This window comes from Eumetopias jubatus, unplaced genomic scaffold, assembly GCF_037043125.1.
Source record: "Eumetopias jubatus isolate StellerSeaLion01/CBP00866 unplaced genomic scaffold, mEumJub1_p1.0 scaffold_13, whole genome shotgun sequence".
NCBI lineage: Eukaryota > Metazoa > Chordata > Mammalia > Carnivora > Otariidae > Eumetopias > Eumetopias jubatus.
Genome location: NW_028274819.1, coordinates 9,528,094 through 9,549,909, shown reverse-complemented (window position 1 = coordinate 9,549,909; position 21,816 = coordinate 9,528,094). Strand labels below are relative to the sequence as shown.

The following is a 21,816-nucleotide window of genomic DNA, read 5'->3' as shown; positions in this document are numbered from 1 at the left end:
GCTCTGTCTGAATCACTTACCCTAAAACAAATCTTTATACAAAGACACACATGTCACTCTCAACACAGACACAGTTTTACAAGCACACACAAAATTACCCAGAGATACACAATATCACACTCCCTCCCCCCCCACACACATCCTTTTATTATCACTTTTCCTTTCTGTGATAGAATATTCATAATACAGAGTGGTTTGGGGTAAACTATTTTAATGAAACAACAATTTTATCAATCACTATTGTTGTTTCTTTTTTATAAATCAATTAGCCAAAATATAGTACATCATTAATTTCAGATGTAGTGTTCAATAACTCATCAGATGAGTATAACACCCAGTGCTCATCACATCACCTGCCCTCCTTAATGCCCATTGCCCATTTACCCCATCCCCCCACCATCTCCCATCCAGCAACCCGCAGTGTTTTTATCTACAGTTAAGAGTTTATCATGGTTTGTCTCCCTCTCTGATGATTTCCCATTCAGTTTTCCCTCCCTTATCCTATGATCCTCTGGGCTGTTTCTTATATTCCATATATGAGTAAAACCATATGATAATGTATTTCTTTCATTGACTTATTTCACTCACTATTGTTGTTCCTAAAATACTAAGCATTTACTTTCATTGATCACTCTTATGGGCTAGTCATCATCCTGGAAGATTAATATGTTCTGTCTCTCTTAGTCCCTACTAGTAACCAGGAAGGTAAACAATTATTACCACCATTGAATGTGGAGTTGAAGAATGTCTTCCTCCAGTGTTCCTCAACCTTGGCTCTGTGTTGGAATCCACCATGAAGATTTCCCAAGGCAACTGATGCCCAGACTGTCCCCCCACCCCTGCCAGGACCAACATATGGGTCTCTCTGCAAGCAAAAATCATGAAGTCCTCATTTCTTCATCTCCATCTCCTTTAGGTGCCAGTGGACCAGTGACTGGGAAGGCAGGTGCCACCAGTTGATGGGCAGAGGAGGACAAGAACCGCCATGATATTCAGAGAACCTCCAGCATCACCACAGCAGTCGCCTTGAGACCTTTTGGATTTTATTTAAGTTTTATTTTTTTGTAAGTAGTCTTCAAACACAACATGGGCCTCAAACTTATGACCCTGAGATCAAGAGTCCCATGCTCTCCCACTCAGCTGACCAGCCATATCCTGCCTTGAGGCCTTTCCTTATCTACTTCTGTAACCCTCAACCCTAGTATTGTCAGGGATATTCATTAAGTTCACCATTGTAAAACTAATAAACTCAATGTCTCATACAGGAACATTTTTAACTATCATGACAAATAACAAGACATAAGAGAAGTGAAAAAGTTATCAATATACCCCTAAGAATGAGATTCCACCATAGAATTCAAAGGCCATAAGGCATTCCACCAAGAACAAAGCCCTTATAGCTGAACATTCTCTCTGAAGGAAAACTTTGAGAGGAGGTCAAGACTGAGTTGGATTTTGAAGGACAAAGATGATGTGGATGACAGAATGGAGAAACCAAGGCCCTCCGTGAACAAAAACAAGATGAGCTCTGTGCACCAAATGACACAGATACCCACACTTCTGCCTGCACCTGTCTGTACTGGGGCTCCATTCACTGTCCACTTAGTGGGAGGTGACCCAGCACTACTGATATTTTGTCAAAGGGTAAATGCTTTTAGTGATTTCTCTAGCACTAAGTATCAATCGAGGCTTTATTGACATTTGAGGATGAAAAAGTCCTTTTTGAGTAATATCCTGAGCATCTCAGGTTGTTTAGGAAGAGCCCTAGATTCCACCCACTTGATGCCAATAGCACACCACACATCCTGTAGGGACACCTAAAACATCTCCAGACATTGACAAGTGCCTACAGGTATAGATGGAAGGAGAGAGTCAGAAAGTTTCAGTTAAAAAAAAAAAATCACTGTTCTCACAGTGCAAATACATTATATCAGTTCTGCCATATACTCCTTGTACTGTTCCTGAGGGCCAGAGGTTCACAACTGTGCATGCCTACAGGTAGCAAGAAAAGTTGGGTACGTAGTGTAGGGAAAATTACTAACTCAATATAGAAGATAAAGGTGTAGATATCTAATGATCCATAAAACTGTCACATGTCTATGGGGATTAAATAACTAGCCACACATTTCTTGGCACCACAATGTTGTATAAAGTTCATGGTTTGGGTGAATAAGCCAAGGAGAATTCACTGGAGGCAACAACTGATCCCGGCTTGGCTTCCAAATCCAGCTTGTGGTCCCAAGTCATCAGATGCATCCGGGATAGATTGGATCAAATTCACATTGGCTCAAGGTAATGGTTACTTCTGGGGAACAGGTCGATTGGGGTGGCCCAGTCCAGGCAAGGAATGGGCTACCACCACCTCCTGTCCTTACCAGCACTCTCCCAATTGTGACACCAAAGCCCTCATCCAGGAACATAAATAAGGTGGTGTTAGTGCCAGAATGACAGGCTGGTGACTCGTTTTAGTGTGGGGTTTGATCCCTGACTTCACTAAAGATTCGAATTTAAATGCGCACCTCTTTCTAAATAGACCTAATAATAAAACATGTAATATAATCAGTGAAGTCTTTGTATACATACAAAATCTGTCCTGAAAAGCAGTTACACAACAATTAATTAAGCACCTACTGTGTCACTGTCTTCACACAAAGACCAGAGGTACACAGGCTGTAACCTATAGGACCATAAAGGGGAGGAAGAACATGGGATCAGGATCCTAGAGATGTCAGGAGTGAGCTGCACACACAGATCCAAGGTGTCTTGGCAAGGGAGACCTAGAGATTCAGAGTCAGGAAAGAGCACAAGAAGAGGGCTGTCTTTGATGTGACATTGGGAAGGAATAAGGAGTTTCAACCCAATGGGACTAAGGTAGGGACAGTGTTGAGGGGAGTCCACAGTGAACAAGGCCTCAACATAAACCTGGCAGGCTTACACAGAAATCAACCTGGACTTCAAAAGGGCAGTTGTGTGAGTCAAGATCACAAGAATGCATTTGAGCCATATGATGACAGTCCATGAGGGTCAAACTAAGGAGGTCAATAGTGCTGAGAGATGTTTCTCAGCCAGAACACTAGACTCCTTAGCTTGGCTGCCATTTACAAGCATGGGATGTTGGTCAACTTACTTGACCTCTCTTGTCACATAAGCAGCTGGAGAGAAAGGGTATGCTCACATCATGGGGAGGTGTTGAGGGAGAAGACATGAACTGCATATCTATACCCAGGCAATTGGAGGCTCCTCATCCACTTCCCTGTCCTTGGAATATAGGTTCCACTTGCTTGGTCCACTTGTAGAAGCTGCCACAAGCCAATGCCTTGAGATAGTGATGTGTTGTTGAGACCATCTGAACCGGGTATGGGACTGAACCCACCTAAAGCTTCTCTGTAAACTTTCAGATTCTGGCAAGTGGGTGTAGATATCTACGCACCTTGCTGCTATGCAAGACAATCCTTGTATGTAAGCTCCCTATATCATTAAACCTGCCATATACCAACCCAGAGTGGCCAGCCTTTTTCTTCAATCTCTCCCAACTCTCTCTGTAAAGTGGTTGCCTTCAGATTACACCTGGGAAGCTGCAGAGGAGATTGCAAACCAAGGGAGGGTGACCACACATGTCACTTTTCTCAGTAGAATCCTAGTTTATGCTACTCTCCTGACATGCCATCCACTTTGTGACCTCTTTCACACTCTAAAGTACCCCCCATTGGACCAATAAATGTCATCCTCCTCCTCTGCATTAGTTTGTTGTTGACAAGATTAAAGGAGGTTTGCTCCAGTTCCTTGCCTCGAGTGACCACTCTATTATTGTTTGCCATTCATGTTTTATTGAATTTTGGAAACAGATAAATATCCATTGCTGCTGGGCTTTGAGAAGGTTACTAAACCAACAGTATGGAAGATGTTTGACAAAGAAGTTCTGTGTAAATTATATCTCAATAAAACTCTTCCAAAAAGAAGAGTATCAAGTAAGCATGGATCAAAATACAGTGGTTTTTATTCACACACAGGACTTTTACCTCAGATCTCAACATGACCTTCTCTAGATCTTTCAGAGAATGTGAAGTTCAACCAAGTTTCCAGTGATCTCTGATGGTTCTAGTAGTCCTTCAAGTTTTATCATAAGAGTTTTCTCAATTTTATAAAATGAATCACTGGCAGCTGCCATGTACACAGCACCTGTTCTGTGCCCAGCCCTGTTGTGAGGACTTATGACAATCCCCAGACTATTCCCAGGGTACAAAAAGACACAGCCTAATGAAGTGTGGATCACTACATCAAAAACTAATGATGTAACATATGGTGATTAACATAACAATAAAAAAACTAATGATGTATTGTAAGGTGACTAACATAACATAATAAAATTAAAATTAAAAAAAAAAAAGAAATCTCCACAGCAGGCTTGGCCCATGGCAAGTAGTGAGCCTGGTCTAGGGTTGGCCTAGATACTGTGAACAACCAACATCTCACTGCCTTCAGATGTCTCCAAGGCCAAGGCCTTTCCTACCACTGCCGGGCTGCTAAGTCCCTCCCTCTCCAAGTTCTAGACTTTGGCATGATCTTAATGAAGAAGAGGTTCACTTCCAAAGAACAGGCCTGAGGTTAACGTCCCAACCGCCCTGCAGGTGAGGGCAGAACTAATTTTACAGAATGAGTGAAAAAACATGTGGGATATCTTCTCAAATACTGCAAGTTGATTCATATCAGTAACTTACAATTTAAAACCACTTAAAGAATATCTAAATTTTAAAATAACCCCTTCATAGGCTTTGTGCCAATACATGAAACACTGAGAAAAGATGACTCTCACTGTCTGTTATTACTTTATGAAGTATGGTAAGTCCTCAAATGACCAAAATATTGGTTGACTATATATCAGGTCTTGCATGAGCCTGAAGACAAGCCAAATATAACTCTCTTTTGCCACATACTTTCTCTCTCTCCCATGACACATGGCATTCGGGGAAAAATCTCTATCTGTACAAATTCACGCTTACAGCATGGTTTATCTTAATAGGAGTCAATAAGTGTCACACAAATGCCCAAACTGAAGGCTCCTTCATTCCTCTAGTTCCTGAGCATCATCTGGGGACCTGACTTAAAGTCCCTTTTGAAGAGAAAAAATCAGGCCTAGGTACACATGCATCCTGATATTTTGGTTTCTTCTATTTCTCCTTGTCAACACTGGCTTGTCAATATGTCCTTTGTGGGCTGAGTTAACTGTTTGTCATTCACCGGAGAATAATCATCATCTGCAGTGGAGAAAACATGAAGCTAAAAAAAACACACATCTCTTATTGTGGGCACCATGTACATGATGTGGGATTTTATTTTAATTCATCTTATTCCATTTTATTTTACTTTATTCTATTTTATTTTTTGCTGAGTAAGAAACTTATGCAAGGATCTGTGTCCCAGAAGGTAACAGGGCAAGTCCATACCAACTGGGGCACCAAGGGGAGTCCCCATTAAGACCTAGCCAAACAGTCTCTCTTCTCATCACTACAGTCCTTCATTTGCTATGGAATGGAGATTGGTAACAATGGTCAACTGGAGGAAAGCACACACATTAGAACATCACATTTTTTCCTACTTCTAGTCCATCCCTAAATTAGTATTGTTCTTGGCAATTTATGCTCCAGCTGAATGATGGGAAGAAATGAGTCCCTAATAATCCAAACAGCAAATATTGCATTTATGGGTAGTTAATTCATCTCTCTGGCTTTCTCATCATTTTCATTTTCTTTTTGTTAACTTGAACCTACTTTGTTTCTCTTGTTCCTATTACCCTCCTATTGTCCCTGCTTAACGGATATGGTTTTTCTATTTCTATAGTAGGAGGTCGTCCTGTGTCTCTCTTGACACCAAGAGGCACACTGTGTTTCCTTTCCTTAACTGGCCAAATACCAAGTGCTCCAGGGCCTCTGTAAGTGCTGTTCCTTCTGCCTAGAACATTCTTTCCCAGATCTTCCCCTTGATATCATTGTCCACTCATCCAGGCTTTAAAGTCTGTCCTCCTGTAGCTGGCCTGGACCTCTGTACAGGACACTGCCCCTCGTGGTTGTTTTGTTGTTCTGTACAGCAATCATTTTCTGATGTCACTCATTCAATTCTGGGAGTGCTTGTTGCCTCCTTTGTGAGAAGTAAGTTCCGCAGTGTCGAAGTTCTGGTTGAACAACTGAATCTGGGGCACACAGCACAGCCACCAGTCATGGGGAAAGCTCATGGTTCCTCTTGAGCAGTGGATGGATGAATGGTGGATGGATGGATGAAGGGATGAATGGATGAAACCTCCCATTTAGTCATTATTACCTTGTTTGAAGCCCTGGATAAGCTTTTTACAGAGTGTCTGTCATCCTTACAAAACCAGGTCTGGATTTATTCCTGCTCATTTTAGAAATGAGGAGAAGGAAGCTTGAAATGACCAGCAGTTTCACTTGCCTAAGGACACTTCATGATTAGGTGTTGCATCCAAGATTTAAATCCATATCTGCTTAAGCCCAGATATGGTCATCCTTCTAACACTCAGCACTGCCTCTGCTGAGCAACCACTTGCTCTACAGCTTCACATCATCCTTTGAATCAGTGGGGAAAAAATCCTAAACAGAAAAAATATAGATGATAGATAGACAGATGATAGATAGATAGACGATTGATAGATGATAGATTATAATACAATGAATTTATGAAATTGAGTTAATTAAATGAGCTATTCTTTGTAAAAAGAACTTTCAGAGAGAATGAGACGTTGTATTTCTCAAATATCAAGCACCTTACTAAAGTGTCTATGGGCCAGAGAAGTCTTTCCCCAGGAGGAGGGAGGGGTGTGAGGATATGAAGACCACACTAATAATAAAACAAGGATGACAACACAGGCTCACTTTACTGTAATCTGATTAGTTAACAAGCACTTTTGCTTAATTTCATCTAAAATCATGTATCATTGAGTTCCAAAATTGTTTTGGGTCCAACAAACTCTGTCACCTTGGTTTCTACAAATGGAGCACAGACTGGCTGGGTTGCAGTTGATTCTTCCTGTCATTTCCTGGTCCAAAGCCAGGTTCATTGTGTGACTCATTACCTCATTTCTGGGAGAGATTAAGGTGCTGAACAAGAGAATAAAAGGAGGACTCCTAGGTGCTCACTGCCAAAGTCAGTTCCTTCCTCCCTGTCTGAATAACCAACCAGCGCTGCCCTCAACCATGAAGCTGCTGAGAGTCCTTGTGCTGATTGCCCTCCCCCTTTACTGTTCTGCAGGTGAGTTCTGTGTGGGGAGGGCAGCTTTTGGGCTGAAGATTGTGTCAGGGCCCTGTGGAAGACCTCCCGTTCCCCAAACTCCAGTGCAGAGCACCTCATTTCTCCAGTGTCTTTGTGTTTCATGGATACTAGTGTTTGGCTTCTCTGGGCTATGGAGGTAGTGTGGGGGTGGGGAGGGGGTTACACATGCTTTCAGGTTTAAAGGAAATCCTAGATCCTGAGCTTACTCTGCTAGATTTGAGAACTCAAGACCATTCACCGTATTCTTTCTGAATGTATGTGTCTACTGGGACATAAGAAGATGAACAATATCCTAGGGACACCCAAAAAGGGCTTCATACCTACATAATTGAGACCATGTTTGCATGTTTTCTTCCAGGTTCTGGATGCTTACCTCTAGAAGAGGTGATTAACAAAACAATCGATTCTCAAGTAAGCGTGGAAGAATACCAAAATTTACTTAAGCCCTACTCATCTGGTCCTGTGACTGACCAGGCCCTAGCACAACTGAAGCAATGTTTTCTCAGCCAGTCAAATGAAACTCTGAACAAAGTCGGAGCGACGATGGTAACTATGGTTTCTTCTAATGAGCTTTAAAACCACTGAACAGGGACAAGCAGGCTCTAAGTTTGCCACTCATTATGCCACAGCAAGTGTTACACATGCCTTCTTTTATTTCAGTGAATTTAATTGTGGGTGCATGTGAATCCTTTGACATCCGGAAAGCCAGCCAAGGTCCCCGTGTTGACTTGCCTCTTCACTTTGTAGAATCTTTAGGGAATGATAAATGAAAAAGGCCAACGCAGGGAAACAACACACACACACACACACACACACACACACACGCACGCACACACACACAAAATTTCTATCAAGGTAAAAAATGTCGGATTCTCAAGAAGGACCTCAGTTGTAGAAATGATCAGCAAAAAGAGATCCCTTTCTTCATAAAAAAAGAGGAAAATGTTCATAAGAATTTTTAATAGAATCCAGAGAAACCCACTTGAAGAAGATTCTGTACATCTTTTCTTTTATTAGATTTTATTTATTGGACAGAGAGAGACACAGCGAGAAAGGGACTACAAGCAGGGGGATTGGGAGTGAGAGGGGAAGAAGCAGGCCTCCCACCAAGCAGGGAGCCTGATGCGGGGCTCGATCCCAGGACCCTGGGATCATGACCTGAGCTGAAGGCAGACGCTTAATGACTAAGCCACCAGGTGCCCCGAAGATTCTGTACATCTTATGAAAAGAATTTAGAATGCACTTTAAAGCAATCCCAATGTGTTAGTATAAGTGATTGGATTCCTTGACCATTAATTTAAGATTCCTTGACCATTAATTTAAGACCATTAATTTAATGAATGACAAGTAGGGATCATGGGTATGAATCGGCCATTGGGGATGGAATTGCATAAAATAATAATCAGTAGTGTGTTTGCTCTCTATATTTTATTCCTTATTCTAATATGCCAATGAAAACCTTCCAGGATAGACAATGTAGAAATATTGCCAAAACAAAAGGTAAAAGTATCCTTCACTGAGAAGATGCTGACACGGCACAGCATAGATGAACCTTGAGCACATTATGATAAAGGAAATAAGCCAGTGAAAAAGACAACTAATGCATGAGGTCATTTACATCCATTTTAGAGTAGCCAATTTCCTATAAACAGAAGGTAGAATAGTGCTTTCATGGGTTGGGTTGTATGGGAAATGGGAATTGTTCAGTGGGTATAGGGTTTCACCATAGCAAGATGAAAATGTTCTGGACATTGCACCACAATGTCAGTATACTTAACAGTGCTGAACTGTATACTTGAGATGATGAAAATGGTCAATTTTATGTTATGTGTATTTACCATCAGAAAACATTTTAAAGACTGAAAAACGCTGCAACCTACGATAGTGGAATTTTTTCTTTAAAAACCTCTATTAGATTGATCACTTGAAGTGCACATCTCCATTATTTTCTGGGTCTCAAAGGTAATGATTTCAGTTTCAGACTGTTTTCGGTATTTCTAACACGTAAGGCCACACCAGAGCTCAAAAAGTCACACTTACTTGTATTTGAGCTGAGATTTACAATTCTTTGTTGAAAATTGATAATACACACAACATATTTATGGGATATGCTATTTCAAGGAACAGGAAACATGGACAAAAATGTATTACCAAGATCCCTGATGGGAAAGAGATCTGGAAACAGCAGCACCTCTGGGCATCAATAAAGTCTCCTCATCGTTAGAACGAGAAATGAGATCATTCCAATCTTAACTGAAACGCTGACTTTCTTGGATACCAGATATGTATGGACAAACCCAGGAAGCCAAGGAGAAGAAATGTTTGTTTTTCAACTTTCCTTTTTTTTTTTAAAGATTTTATTTATTTATTTGAGACAGAATGAGAGAGAGAGAGAGAGAGCACATGAGGGGGGGTAGGGTCAGAGGGAGAAGCAGACTCCCTGCTGAGCAGGGAGCCTGACGCGGGACTCGATCCAGGGACTCCAGGATCATGACCTGAGCTGAAGGCAGTTGCTTAACCAACTGAGCCACCCAGGCGCAACTTTCCTTTCTAACAGAGAGCTGAAAATCTGAGTGATGTCTCTGTTTTTGTTTTCCAGAACATAATATATGAAAGTAACTGGTGTGCTCTGTTTTAACCTTCCATAAAACCTGGGCCTCCGAGGACTACAGAGACTGCTCAGAAACCGACTGCTGATTATATATGAACCACAACTTTCCTTTCCTTTTTGTCTTTTGATCTATAAACTGCAAGACAATTGTTGAAACCTCGAGTACATTTTCATTTCAATAAAGTACCTGCAAATGGAAAGTTCTTCTTATGTTATCTGATCAAAATGGAGGCTTTAGAGAGTCTCTGCTATCACACATGCGTGTGCCCACACACACATGCACACACACACTCATACATAATTCACTGGAGAGCACATGGATAAAGGACTTAGGAATGGGGAAAGCATTTTGTTCCTCCCCATGTGTAGCCCAACATAGTCCTCTCTCTGAAAATGAGTTCTTTCTCCTTCCTGGCCCCCATTTCCCTCAGGACCATGAGTGAAGATCTCAAGACTTAGGTTCTGGTGTTTGGGCAGCATGCAGGTCCCTGAGACACTGTAGTCTTCCTCTGTGCTGTTAGCCCAGCTCACCATGGCTAGGCCTCTCTCATCTCCTGCCCCTGACCTAAGACTGCTGGCCAGGACTAGAGCCAGGGAGAATCATGACTCATACAAAGCAGGGGTGAATCCTGTCTTGATTTTAAATTTTAATATGTGGCATTCATTTTGATTCTTGGAATATTTCATTAAAATGTGATTTTCCCTAATTACTAAGATTGGGGTTGCCTCCCTGAAATTGTGTGGGTGCCCCTAGTCCTGTCCCTGCAAGTGGCAATGTGGTCCAGTCTCTCCATCCCAATGACCGACAAAGCCAGGTAGGTTGAGGGAAATGTGTGTGTTCTGTAGGAAGAAGGCAGAGCCAGCGGTTTTTATACAGAACCATAACTCTCCTTGCTTTTATCCGTCCCCACATTCCTGTCGCCAGGGATAAGTTATTGCCACCCCTTCTGCTCACTACTCACGGGGTCCCCCCTCTCTTTCTTCACGGGCTATCCTGTCACCCTGGGAGACCCTGGATCCTTCCTCAGGACTGTTTCTCAGCTTCCACCAGGGATGACTTCCACCAGGTGTAACACATACAGAGAATTAGGCTGACAATACTTTTAGGATTCCACTAAATGTTACACTTTCTTTAAAAATATTAACCAAAAGTGACTGTAGTAATAATGAATATATACCAATGAACCAGACTGGAAGATATTCACTTTTATACTGATGCAGTTGTAAGATATGATATTTAATATGCTTTTTATGGAAACTGTCCCAAACTACCTAAGACTCACAAAAATCATAATGAGTCCCTCCCCTCTTTCTTCTCCCAAACACCTCAGGGTCTGTGATGCCATTAGGCCCAAGCAAAAGGACCCTTGCCCAGGACCAACATCTTAAAAGATTCCCCCCTATTACACACACACACACACACACACACACACACACACACACACACACACACTTACTTATTAAAAACTCAAGGACCATACTCAGTTCTCAGTGCACTAGGTACATCCTCACTGAGGAGGGAGGCTGCACCATCTCTCTCCACCTCTCAAAAATGGGAACCTCAGTCAACACTCTCTCAATTTTGGACCATCAGAGAAGAGGAAAAGGAAGAGATTCAGCTGCAGGAACTGGAGATGGACACACAGATATGCAGAAATTTGTATCGGTCAAGATAAACCCTGGCCTATTTGATGAAGGTGTCTATATATTGAACAGAGCAAATTTCATGCAAGAATTAGTAATAAAGGTTATTGGAGGACTGGAGCCATAAGAAAGGACCTGAGATGTCCTTCAACAGATGAATGGATAAAGATGTGATCCATATATACAATGGAATATCAGCCATCAGAAAGGATGAATACCCAACTTTTACATCAACATGGATAGGACTGGAGGAGATTATGCTAAGTGAAATAAGTCAAGCAGAGAAAGTCAATTACCATATGGTTTCACTTATTTGCGGAACATAAGGAACAGCATGGAGGACATTAGGAAAAGGAGGGGAAAAATGAAGAGGGGGAATCGGAGGGAGAGATGAACCATGAAGACTATGGGCTCTGAGAAACAAACTGAGGGTTTTAGAGGGGAGGGGCGTAGGTGGATGGGTTAGCCTGGTGATGGGTATTAAGGAGGGCATGTATTACATGGAGCACTGGGTGTTATACGCAAACAATGAATCATGGAACGCTACATCAAAAACTAATGATGTACTACTGTATGGTAACTAACATAATAAAATAAAATGAAATAATAAAAAAAATTGCTGTGTGGGAGGGTAGGTCTATTTTTAATGTTTCGAGGAACCTCCACACTGTTTTCCAGAGAGACCGCACCAGTCTGCATTCCCACCTACAGTGTAAGAGAGTTCCCCTTTCTCCACATCCTTGCCAACATCTGTTGTTTCCTGAATTGTTAATTTTAGCCATTCTGACTGGCGTGACATGTTATTTCATTGTGGTTTTGATTTGTATTTGCCTGATGCCTATTTTCCTTACTGATGTATCCTCAGTGCAAGAACAGGGTGGACATGAAAATGAATGGTAGAAAAACATTTTCCTGTTCTCTTCAAGGACTTTTAGATGGGCTGATAATTGAATTTACTTAAGACAGAGTAACAAGAGAAAAAACAAAGTTTTATTATATATGCATAATAAATAAAGCCCAATAATAAAATTGATACCTAAAGGAATAACCAAGGCAGGCAGTTATTATACTTTTCAGATAAAGAGACAATAAATCAGTGAGGAATTGACAGGGCAGAGAAAACTTAACTTTGGGAGCTACAATTAGTAAGGAATTCTAAACAAAATTGGGCTGGGGGAGTAAATTCGTAAAAAGTAACAAGGATTGTTTATGCAGCCTTCATGGCTCAACATTTTCTAACTCTGGTGATTAGGGTGTCTACCTCCTGGTAGAGGGAGGGTACCTTACATGGGGAGATTTATTTCCTGCTTTCAGGGCAACAGAAGATGAGTGTCCTTATGCACTCATTGCCTCTTAAGTAAATTTTACTGAAAATAATCAACATGCCAAAGTAGCACATTTGGGGGCAGCTTGCCCTTGGCCCCTACAAAAGGCAAGTTCAACAACAGGTTTGTGACTGAATGACCCAGATGTAAGAATCAGTCAGTGGAAGGACCCAGTCAAGGGATGATCAAAGAGAAACATGGGTTCCCAGGCCAGTTCAGATCAGAGATGATGAGCAAGTGGCAATGGAATTGAAAAAAAGACCATTCCAGATGACAGTACAGAAAAAGAACCATTGGCAAAGAAATGGAGGCTCCAGAATGATCTATCTTGCATTGCATGATGTATTTACTCTCTTGGGTACCAGAGATTACTGTAAAATATGGGGGTGGGAGTGGCAAGCAGAAGCACTGAGCTAGAAGCATATGAATTATTCCCTTCAATGGGGAAGCAAGGCCTCTCTTTAATGGGACCTAACAATCCCACTGACCTTGAGGCTCTAAGCCTGTGGAAAGAGCTAAGCCACACATACACAAAAGTGTCCCAATGGGAATGCAGATTCTCCATGGTTTATGATAAATTTCACTTAAAAGCCAACATGGGTGGAGAAGCAACAGATGTGGGGGTGTCAGTAGGATGAAACAGAAGCTTATGATTCCCATTCATCAGTTAGCACATAAATGACCATGCTAACAGGAACACAGACAAGCAAGTGTTTTCCTGAGGTTTAGGGTTATGGGCACAGAGGAGTAGCACCAATATGGGTGCTCAGCTTTCACAGAATATGTGTGATTAGGTGAGAGAACCACAAGATGTCTCCTTTCCTGTGGCAAGGACATAGGCTCCACATCCTTGTCTAGATAAGCCTGCATGCACCTTGATCACCCGGACAACTCCTGTTGATCCTTCAAGTCTCAATCAATCACCTGACATCTTGTTTAAGGACCTGGGATTGAACTTCTTGCAAACATTTGTACAGTCTCTCTTATTCTCCAAGCCCCTTGACTTGCTTAATCCTGGTGATTACCAAAGAATGTGACAGGTAGAGGAGGAGGCAGACACAATTTTGGTATCAAAGCACTCAAGAAATGAAGCAATGGGAGGGGAGTTATGATTGCTTTCACAGTGTTTACTCTAAGCCTTCAGGATACATGGGAGATGCTCCAAGGCTATGCTTGGAGAAATTGAATAGACCAAAGAAACCAACACCACATTCAAACCTCAGCAAAGTATTCATCAGTTATTCTCTCCCATTCCAAATGTGTTTGCCCAGCTGAGAAGTAAAACATTTTATTAAAGCCTCTGTCACACTACAGATAAAGGGCTGATAGCCAAGATCTATAAAGACCTCTCAAACTCGGGGCACCTGGGTGGCTCAGTTGGTTAAGTGACTGCCTTCAGCTCAGGTCATGATCCTGGAGTCCCAGGATCGAGTCCCACATTGGGCTCTCTGCTCAGCAGGGGGTCTGCTTCTCCCTCTTACCCTCTTCCCTCTCATGCTCTCTGTCTCTCATTCTCTCTCTCAAATAAATAAATAAAATCTTAAAAAAAAGAACCTCTCAAACTCAACACCAAAAAAAAAAAAAAAAACAAATAATCAAGTCAAAAAATGGGCAGAAGACATGAACAGACACTTCTCAAAAGAAGACATCCAAATGGCTAACAGACACATGAAACAATGTTCATCATCATTAGCCATCAGGGAAATTCAAATCAAAACCACATTGGGATACCAAGTTACACCAGTTAAAATGGCAAAAATGGATAAGGCAAGAAACAACAAATGTTGGAGAGGTTGTGGAGAAAGGGGAACCCTCTTACACTGTTGGTGGGAATGCAAGTTGTTACAGCCACTTTGGAAAACAGTGTGGAGGTTCCTCAGAAAGTTAAAAATAGAGCTACCCTGTGACCCAGCAATTGCACTCCTGGGTATTTACCCCAAAGACACAGATGTAGTGAAAAGAAGGGCCACATGCACCCCAATGTTCATAGCAGCAATGTCTGCAATAGCCAAACTGTGGAAAGAGCTGAGATGCCCTTCAACAGATGAATGGATAAAGAACATGTGGTCCATATATACACTGGAATATTACTCAGCCATCAGAAAGGAGGAATACCCAACATTTACAACAACATGGTTGGGACTGGAGGAGATTATGCTAAGTAAAATAAGTCAATTATCATATGGTTTCACTTATTCGTGGAACATAAGGAATAGCATGGAGGACATTAAGAGAAGGAAGGGAAAATGAAGGGAGAGAATCAGAAGGGAAGATGAACCATGAGAGACTATGGACTCCAGAAAACAATCTGAGGGTTTTAGAGGGGAGGGGGGTAGGGGGATGGGTTAGCCTGGTGAGGGGTATTAAGGAGGGCTCATATTGCATGGAGCACTGTGTGTTATATACAAACAATGAATCATGGATCACTACATCAAAAACTAATGATGTACTGCATGGTGACTAACATAACATAATAAAAATAAATAAATAAAGGTCGTGTCACCCATTCCTTCCAAGAAAATGACTTAGTGATGGTTCAAATCTCATTTATGTTACTGAAATGGATCTAATTTCACCAACTTCTCTCTGGTTGTGTCTTTAAATCATCCAACTCTGCTCATCTTGAGTGGAGGATGCTTAATATTTTCATCACCTTTTTAATTGCCTTAAGTACATATTATGTGTGCAATCATGATAAATTAATAGAATCAATTTGCAGAATCAGTTCTGCTGGTAGAAATTGTGGAGTTGCATGCTCTAACAGGAATGGTTCATCTCTCACTGACTACTCATTGTGCCTAGAATATAAAAACTGAGATCTGCTCCCTGCATCTCCTACCCAGGGAATGAGATAAAAGAGGAATGGAATAAAAAATCTCCAAAGACACTTTGACGTCACTTCCAGAGAGGATTCCTGTTCATAGGTTGAAAGAGCCCAGGCATTGTAGTGGAAGGAATTGGTCCAGAGCACCTGCAAATAGTTTCAGCTAACCTGGGTTTCACCTGGTTGCAGTTTCACCTGCTGCCCCAGAAGTCCATGTCGTTCATGTTATTCAGTTTCCAGCATACAGTGAGATCAGGTTTTCATGTTTTGACCCTGTGCAAAGTTGATGATGGTTGACTGTTATTCTACCATAGGTACTTTCTTTATCTTCATGCCATACCCCGCCAAGAAGCCTCCCTGAATTTCCTCTGGTTAGGTGGTCATTTGCCATAATTCATAAAGCACTGTCCTTGCTGGGCTTCTGGGGGTCATGGAGACACTACTTCTTTTTTTTAAAGATTTTATTTATTTATTTGAGAGAGAGAGAATGAGAGACAGAGAGCACAAGAGGGAAGAGGGTCAGAGGGAGAAGCAGACTCCCCGCTGGGCAGGGAGCCCGATGCGGGACTCGATCCTGGGTCTCCAGGATCATGACCTGAGCCAAAGGCAGTTGCCCAACCAACTGAGCCACCCAGGCGCCCCATGGAGACACTACTTCTACAACCACTGCAAGACATGACATCAAAAGCTGAGAAAACATGACTTCTGCCTTCTTCCCACCTTTAAACTCCCATCAGTGCCCTCCACAGAGAACCACACAAGGCAGCACTGGCAAGAGAGTCTGGGATATGTTAACCAGAGGCCTTCAGTTCTAGTGATAGAGACATGAGTAGGACAAAGGAACTCGAACTAAGAAAACATAGAGCCTATCTGGCACAGAGATTTAATCTACAGAGCCTGGGTTTTTTCACTGTGATAGAGACCACTTGTCTGAACTATAGAAAAATTAATAGCTGGTAAGTTTGTTGCCTACAGCTAATAAACATGACTTATTGGCATAATAAATACATCAACTAACACACTGATAAGCTTTATTGGTCAATACCTGTGTACTAGGTATTGTTGGGATAAGAAAAGTCCTCTGAGGTCTTATGTTTTATGTTTAAACCCAGAGTGGCAGATCTACAATGTGAGATTGGGAAAGTTCCTAAAGCTACGTGTACATAAATATTAGAGCAGAATGGAGATTAAAGAGGATCAATACCCACAGGGCACAAATTACTTTTATTGTCCACTTCACTATAAAGACTATTCAAGAAGAAAGGTCTTTGTGGTAAGTAAAGTATAAAGGTCAGCAAAGAAATAGTCTTGAGAATCCTACACTGAGTATTACTTCATCAGTTTCCTGGCACATCTCACAAGTCATGAGGTTATTTGGCCTCTTCTTTATGCAGCTTTTCCAAAATTTAGAAACAACTTCACTCAACCTGTTGTTGATGCCATAGGGTAACTTCTTTCCTAGATGGAGAAAATCTAAGTGGCATCTCAGTGCCATTTTCTTAAGTGTTTGCAGAGGACTCAAACTCCCCCTGTTTGGGAGGTACCTCTGATGAGGTTGTGACTTGCTGTCCTCAAGGTTCTCATTGACATGTGAGGACAACTTATAATGAGGAGCATGTACCTCAGGGATGGACCAGCACACCTTCCTGAGGGTGGGGATGGTCAAGAAGAATTGTTAGCACCTGGCTTGATTGCTACAAGGGGCCCCCTCTGGAATTGCTCTCTGTAACATCTGTTACTCAGATAGAACACATGTGTTATGACAGAGTCTCACCTTGGTCTGGTAGCCCTGACTCCAACTTAAAAGGAACTTGGAATGAGAAGAGAGTCCTTGACATTCAAGTGTCTTCTCACGGCAGAAGGAAATTGCTGGAGTTCTACCTGAAAATCTCCTGAGCCCATGACAATTCCATATGTGAAGTGCTTCACAGCTCATTTAAATGCACCCTGTATGTTTTTTGTATCATTGAGAAGGCTTTAGGCCAGTGTAAGCTCATTAATTGTGATTTATGTGGTCTGTAATTTGTCATTTGATTTATATACAACCTTGCCAGAGGTCTGGGATTGGGGTACAAGATGTGGGTGTAATTTAAACCCTTGCAAATCTGTAGGAAAATTTGTCTCATAAGTTGAGATTCCTCATCTTAGTGTTTTTATTGAGAAAGTGTATGTATATGGGAGCAAATGGAGTAACTCATCAATAATAGGTGGATCTGGGTAAATGTGAACACATGTTCTTCTAGAGTACATAGCATTGCATAATTCCTAAAACTGTTTAGTTATTTTCAAATACAAAGTTAACACTTGTATTGCTCAGACAAAATGGGATGAACAAACTTCTGCCTTCCCAGGATGGAAGGGTCAGGTTGATACAGCTGGGCCATGGGAGGCCCCCAGGGATGGGTGAAGCTATATGAAGTCAATGTGAAGCTGGATGAAGCGTCCTTTAACTCCAGGTTGTGACTGAAATGGGACCTGGACTGGATTCTGCAGCAATCAAGAATTTCTGATTTTTTTGTTCAGTCTTTATTATAGTCTGTGACCTGCAAAAAGAAGCCCAGGTCATGAAAAAGGCCATTGGGCATCAGAGATTGTTTACTTCACCTGTTTGCCAACTGTTGCCATAACGCAATGGTCCTAAGATGTCTAAATCTCTTTTCTGTGTCATACATAATAAAGACTGTTTTCAGCTCCCTTGCATAAATACCAAGAAATGCAATTGCTGGATCATACTGTAAGACTATGTTTACTTTGTTAAGAAACTGCTAAACTGTTTTCCAAAATAGCTGTACCATTCTGCATTCCCACAGGCAGTGAATGAGAGCTCCTGTTGTTCCACTTACCCACCAGAATTTGGTGTTGTCAGTAAACTGTCTTTTTAAAAAAGTAAAAGAATATCCAGTTGTCTTACTATGATTTGTGGAAAGGACTGGTTTTTTGCCGATTGAATTAGTTTGATACTTTTGTCAATAATCAACTAACTGTAAAAGTGAGAGTTTATTTCTAGACTCTCATCTATTCCATTGATCTATATCTCTTTCCTTATGCCCATACCACACTGTCTTGATTACTGTAGATGTGTAGTAAGTTTTGAAATTTGGAAATGAGAGTTGTCTGACATTGTTTTTCCTTTAAAGATTATTTTGGCTATTCTGGATATCCACACTCAAATGAAAGAAATTGGACCCCTACCTCATACCACATATAAAAGTTAACTCAAAATGGATTAAAGACAATGTAAAAGTGAAAGCTATAAAAAATTTTAGGAGAAAGCATAGAGGTAACATTTATAACTTTGATTTGGTAATCGTTTTTTAAATATGACATCAAAAGCACACAAAACAAAATAAAAAGTAAATTTTTAAAAGGTAAAATAAGAGAACTGGAGAGAGAGATGAAGAAATTAGCCTGAAGATCATCACCCTGAAGAATTCAACTGAGTCAGAAACTCAGACGCAAGCAGAGAACTTTGCTGTCATCTACCTCTGTTCCATCTGACATGTCACCACCTCCAGCCTTCCCTGACTGAAAGCATCACTTTGTGGCTTTTTCATTCACATACCACCATGCCTGAGCTGGACCTATGGACTTCCAAACTGAACAGGATTGAGCAAGTTTCTTACTTTCTGCAAGTTAGTCGACTCAACTGTTAAATAGGAAACGTAATGGCTTGTAGCTTTGGAGCAATGATTGAAGATGATAAATTATGTTTGCACATTATCTAGCCATAACCAGCAAGCAAAACTTAGTGCTACTCATTTTATTGCCACTATTATTACTGGCTACAGGAGGTTTGACAACACAAGGGACCTAAATGGAGGATTACAATGGTATATTTACAGATATGGTCAACCCACTGTTATTGCGATGATACGATTTTTATTAAACATGATATTTTACTTCCTCCAGCCCCAGGCAACCACCATTTACTCTCTATTTCTGTGAAATTGACTATTCTAGGAACCTCATATTAGTGGCATCATATAGTATTTCTCTTTTTACTGGCTTCTTTCTCTATGTGCCCTGTCCAACTTTCACCCATGTTGTAGCGCATGACAGGCTTTCCTTCTTTATATGGTCAAATGTGAATAATCCTACATTATATGTATGTACCACATTTTCTTTATCTATTCATCTGCCCATGAACACTGGGTTCTTTCCACCTCTTTGCTATTGTGGATAATGTTGCTATAAACATGGGTATGCAAATATGTGTTTGAGACCCTGCTTTCAATTCATTTGCACAGGTACTGAGAGGTGAACTCAATTGATCATATTAACTTTCCTTTTAATTTTTGGAGGGATTTCGAGGCTTTTTTCCTCAGAGGCTGCAACATTTTACATCCCCTCCAAAATGCACAAGCGTTCGTATTGCTCCATATCCCTACCAACACTTGTTCTTTTTCTTGTTGTTGGTTTGTTTGTTTGTTGTTTTTACAATAACCGTCATAATTGGTGTGAAAAGCCCATGTGATTTTGACCTGAGATTTGAAACCCAGAACAAAAGCACTAGTGCCAATAAACCTAGATGTGTCTCACCCCACCCACCATTCTGCCCCCACATCCCACAGAGTACAATGGAAACTCTCCTTGATTTGGTCCATTCTGTCTCTCCAGCCATAAAGCCTTTCCTCTGCCACCATGCATTGTTGTATGTAGTATATGTTTCAGGGTAACCTAGGTACCGGATACTCCCAAGGAATGTGGTTTATGCCCTCTTGTCTCCCCTCATGCTGTTCCCTCAGGATCCCTCTGCTAGCCATTTCTTCCTGTCAGAATTCTACATACCTTTGAATGGCTCTCCCATATGCTCCTCTGGATAACCAGACTAACTTCCCAATGTCCTTAGTAAGAATTCTCCATGCTTCCCCGGCGTTTCCATAGAGCATGCTGCTCATAACTGGGGAGAGGTAGAGGAAGAGCCCCTGGGGGGAGCTCTATTGCCTGGACCTGATGACACCGAATTGTGACCCTTCCAGTTGTCAAGTAAACCTAAGGAGGAACTTCTTTTTCTCCATGTACAGCCTGATTTGATTTGAAATGTCTTTTGATATTTTTTAAAATACAAGCTTAGAATAAGAAATTAGTATTGATGAGGTAGTCTTCCTCTTGGCATTGTCTTCTCTTGGGATACTGAGAACCACTCATTGCTCCCACTGGGGTCACCATGCTACTAACCTTTCTCCTTCACCTGCCTAGTTGAAACTTGGCATAGCAGGCATATTTTCACAATGAAGGTACACCCTACCCAAGTTTAGTGGTTTGTTAATTTATATTCATTCATTTATCCCAAGAATATTTGCTTTACATCTCCTGTGTGCCAGGCACTATGCTAAGTAAAGATGAGCAAAAACAGAGGCTGCCCTACCAGTTTAGGAGCTAAGGTCCAGGGGGGATTTGCATCAATTAACTGACTATACATTTGTAAAACTGCAACCTCAGTTTTTGCTACAAAGTAGAGGTACATGCAGCCAACAGTGCCTAAGAACAGGAACTCTGACCATGTCACTGGGGTCTGTGACACCAATAGGTAGCATGAGCTCTCAGTGAGGAAGATAGGGCTGGAAGCCAGGCCCGTGGCCTGACCACTTTCTATTTGAGCAGCACCAGAAAGGCACTATAGATATAAATAGTCCTGGGCTCCCCAGGCTCCTGAGTTCAGCTCCTAATTGCTCACCTTTCAATAAAGCTGAAAACTCAAAGCAAAATAAACTATGAGGCTGTCCCTGAGTGTCCTGATGCTCACTTGGGCTCTTTACTGCTATGAGGGTATCATTTCTAATCAGATATGCACCAGCCCTGGTGAGTACACTTCTCTGACCTAGGTGAACTTAAGTGGCTCTCCTCTTTTCCCTCTACTTGTGAACCAGCTTCCCCCCTCCCAATGCCAAGCTCAAGGCTCCTTTTGTCAGTTCCCAACACCCTGGAAGTTTTACAACAAATTCTTGCAGGCAAATTTTAAAGAGTTTACACTGAAGTTTCTCTCCTTATCTGTGATCTGTATTTCAGAAGCAAGAAGACATAAGGTTTCAGTGTGAATCATGGCTTTGCCATTTACCAGTGCTTTGGCCTTCAACAAAATGCTTAATCTCTCCAAGTCTCTTCTCATCCTTGGGTTTGACAATACCACA

General features: G+C 41.5%; 1 protein-coding gene across 1 annotated transcript; it reads left to right on the top strand.

Annotated features, from left to right (window-relative positions):
• The first annotated feature begins 7,205 nt into the window (after positions 1-7,205).
• On the top strand, positions 7,206-11,663 carry LOC114220197 (mammaglobin-A-like). Its single transcript, XM_028117879.2, has 3 exons — positions 7,206-7,260; positions 7,640-7,827; positions 11,487-11,663. Exons 1-3 carry the CDS (start codon positions 7,206-7,208, stop codon positions 11,661-11,663), a joined length of 420 nt encoding a protein of 139 aa, XP_027973680.2.
• Positions 11,664-21,816: the final 10,153 nt, after the last annotated feature.

What these genes read in the sequence shown, in the direction of transcription:
- LOC114220197 (XM_028117879.2), top strand. Translation starts at nt 7,206, where the DNA reads ATGAAGCTGCTGAGAGTCCTTGTGCTGATTGCCCTCCCCCTTTACTGT. An exon ending in CCCCCTTTACTGTTCTGCAG is followed by an intron (nt 7,261 to 7,639) that starts GTGAGTTCTGTG and finishes GTTTTCTTCCAG; the next exon opens with GTTCTGGATGCTTACCTCTA. An exon ending in ACAAAGTCGGAGCGACGATG is followed by an intron (nt 7,828 to 11,486) that starts GTAACTATGGTT and finishes TTGGACCATCAG; the next exon opens with AGAAGAGGAAAAGGAAGAGA.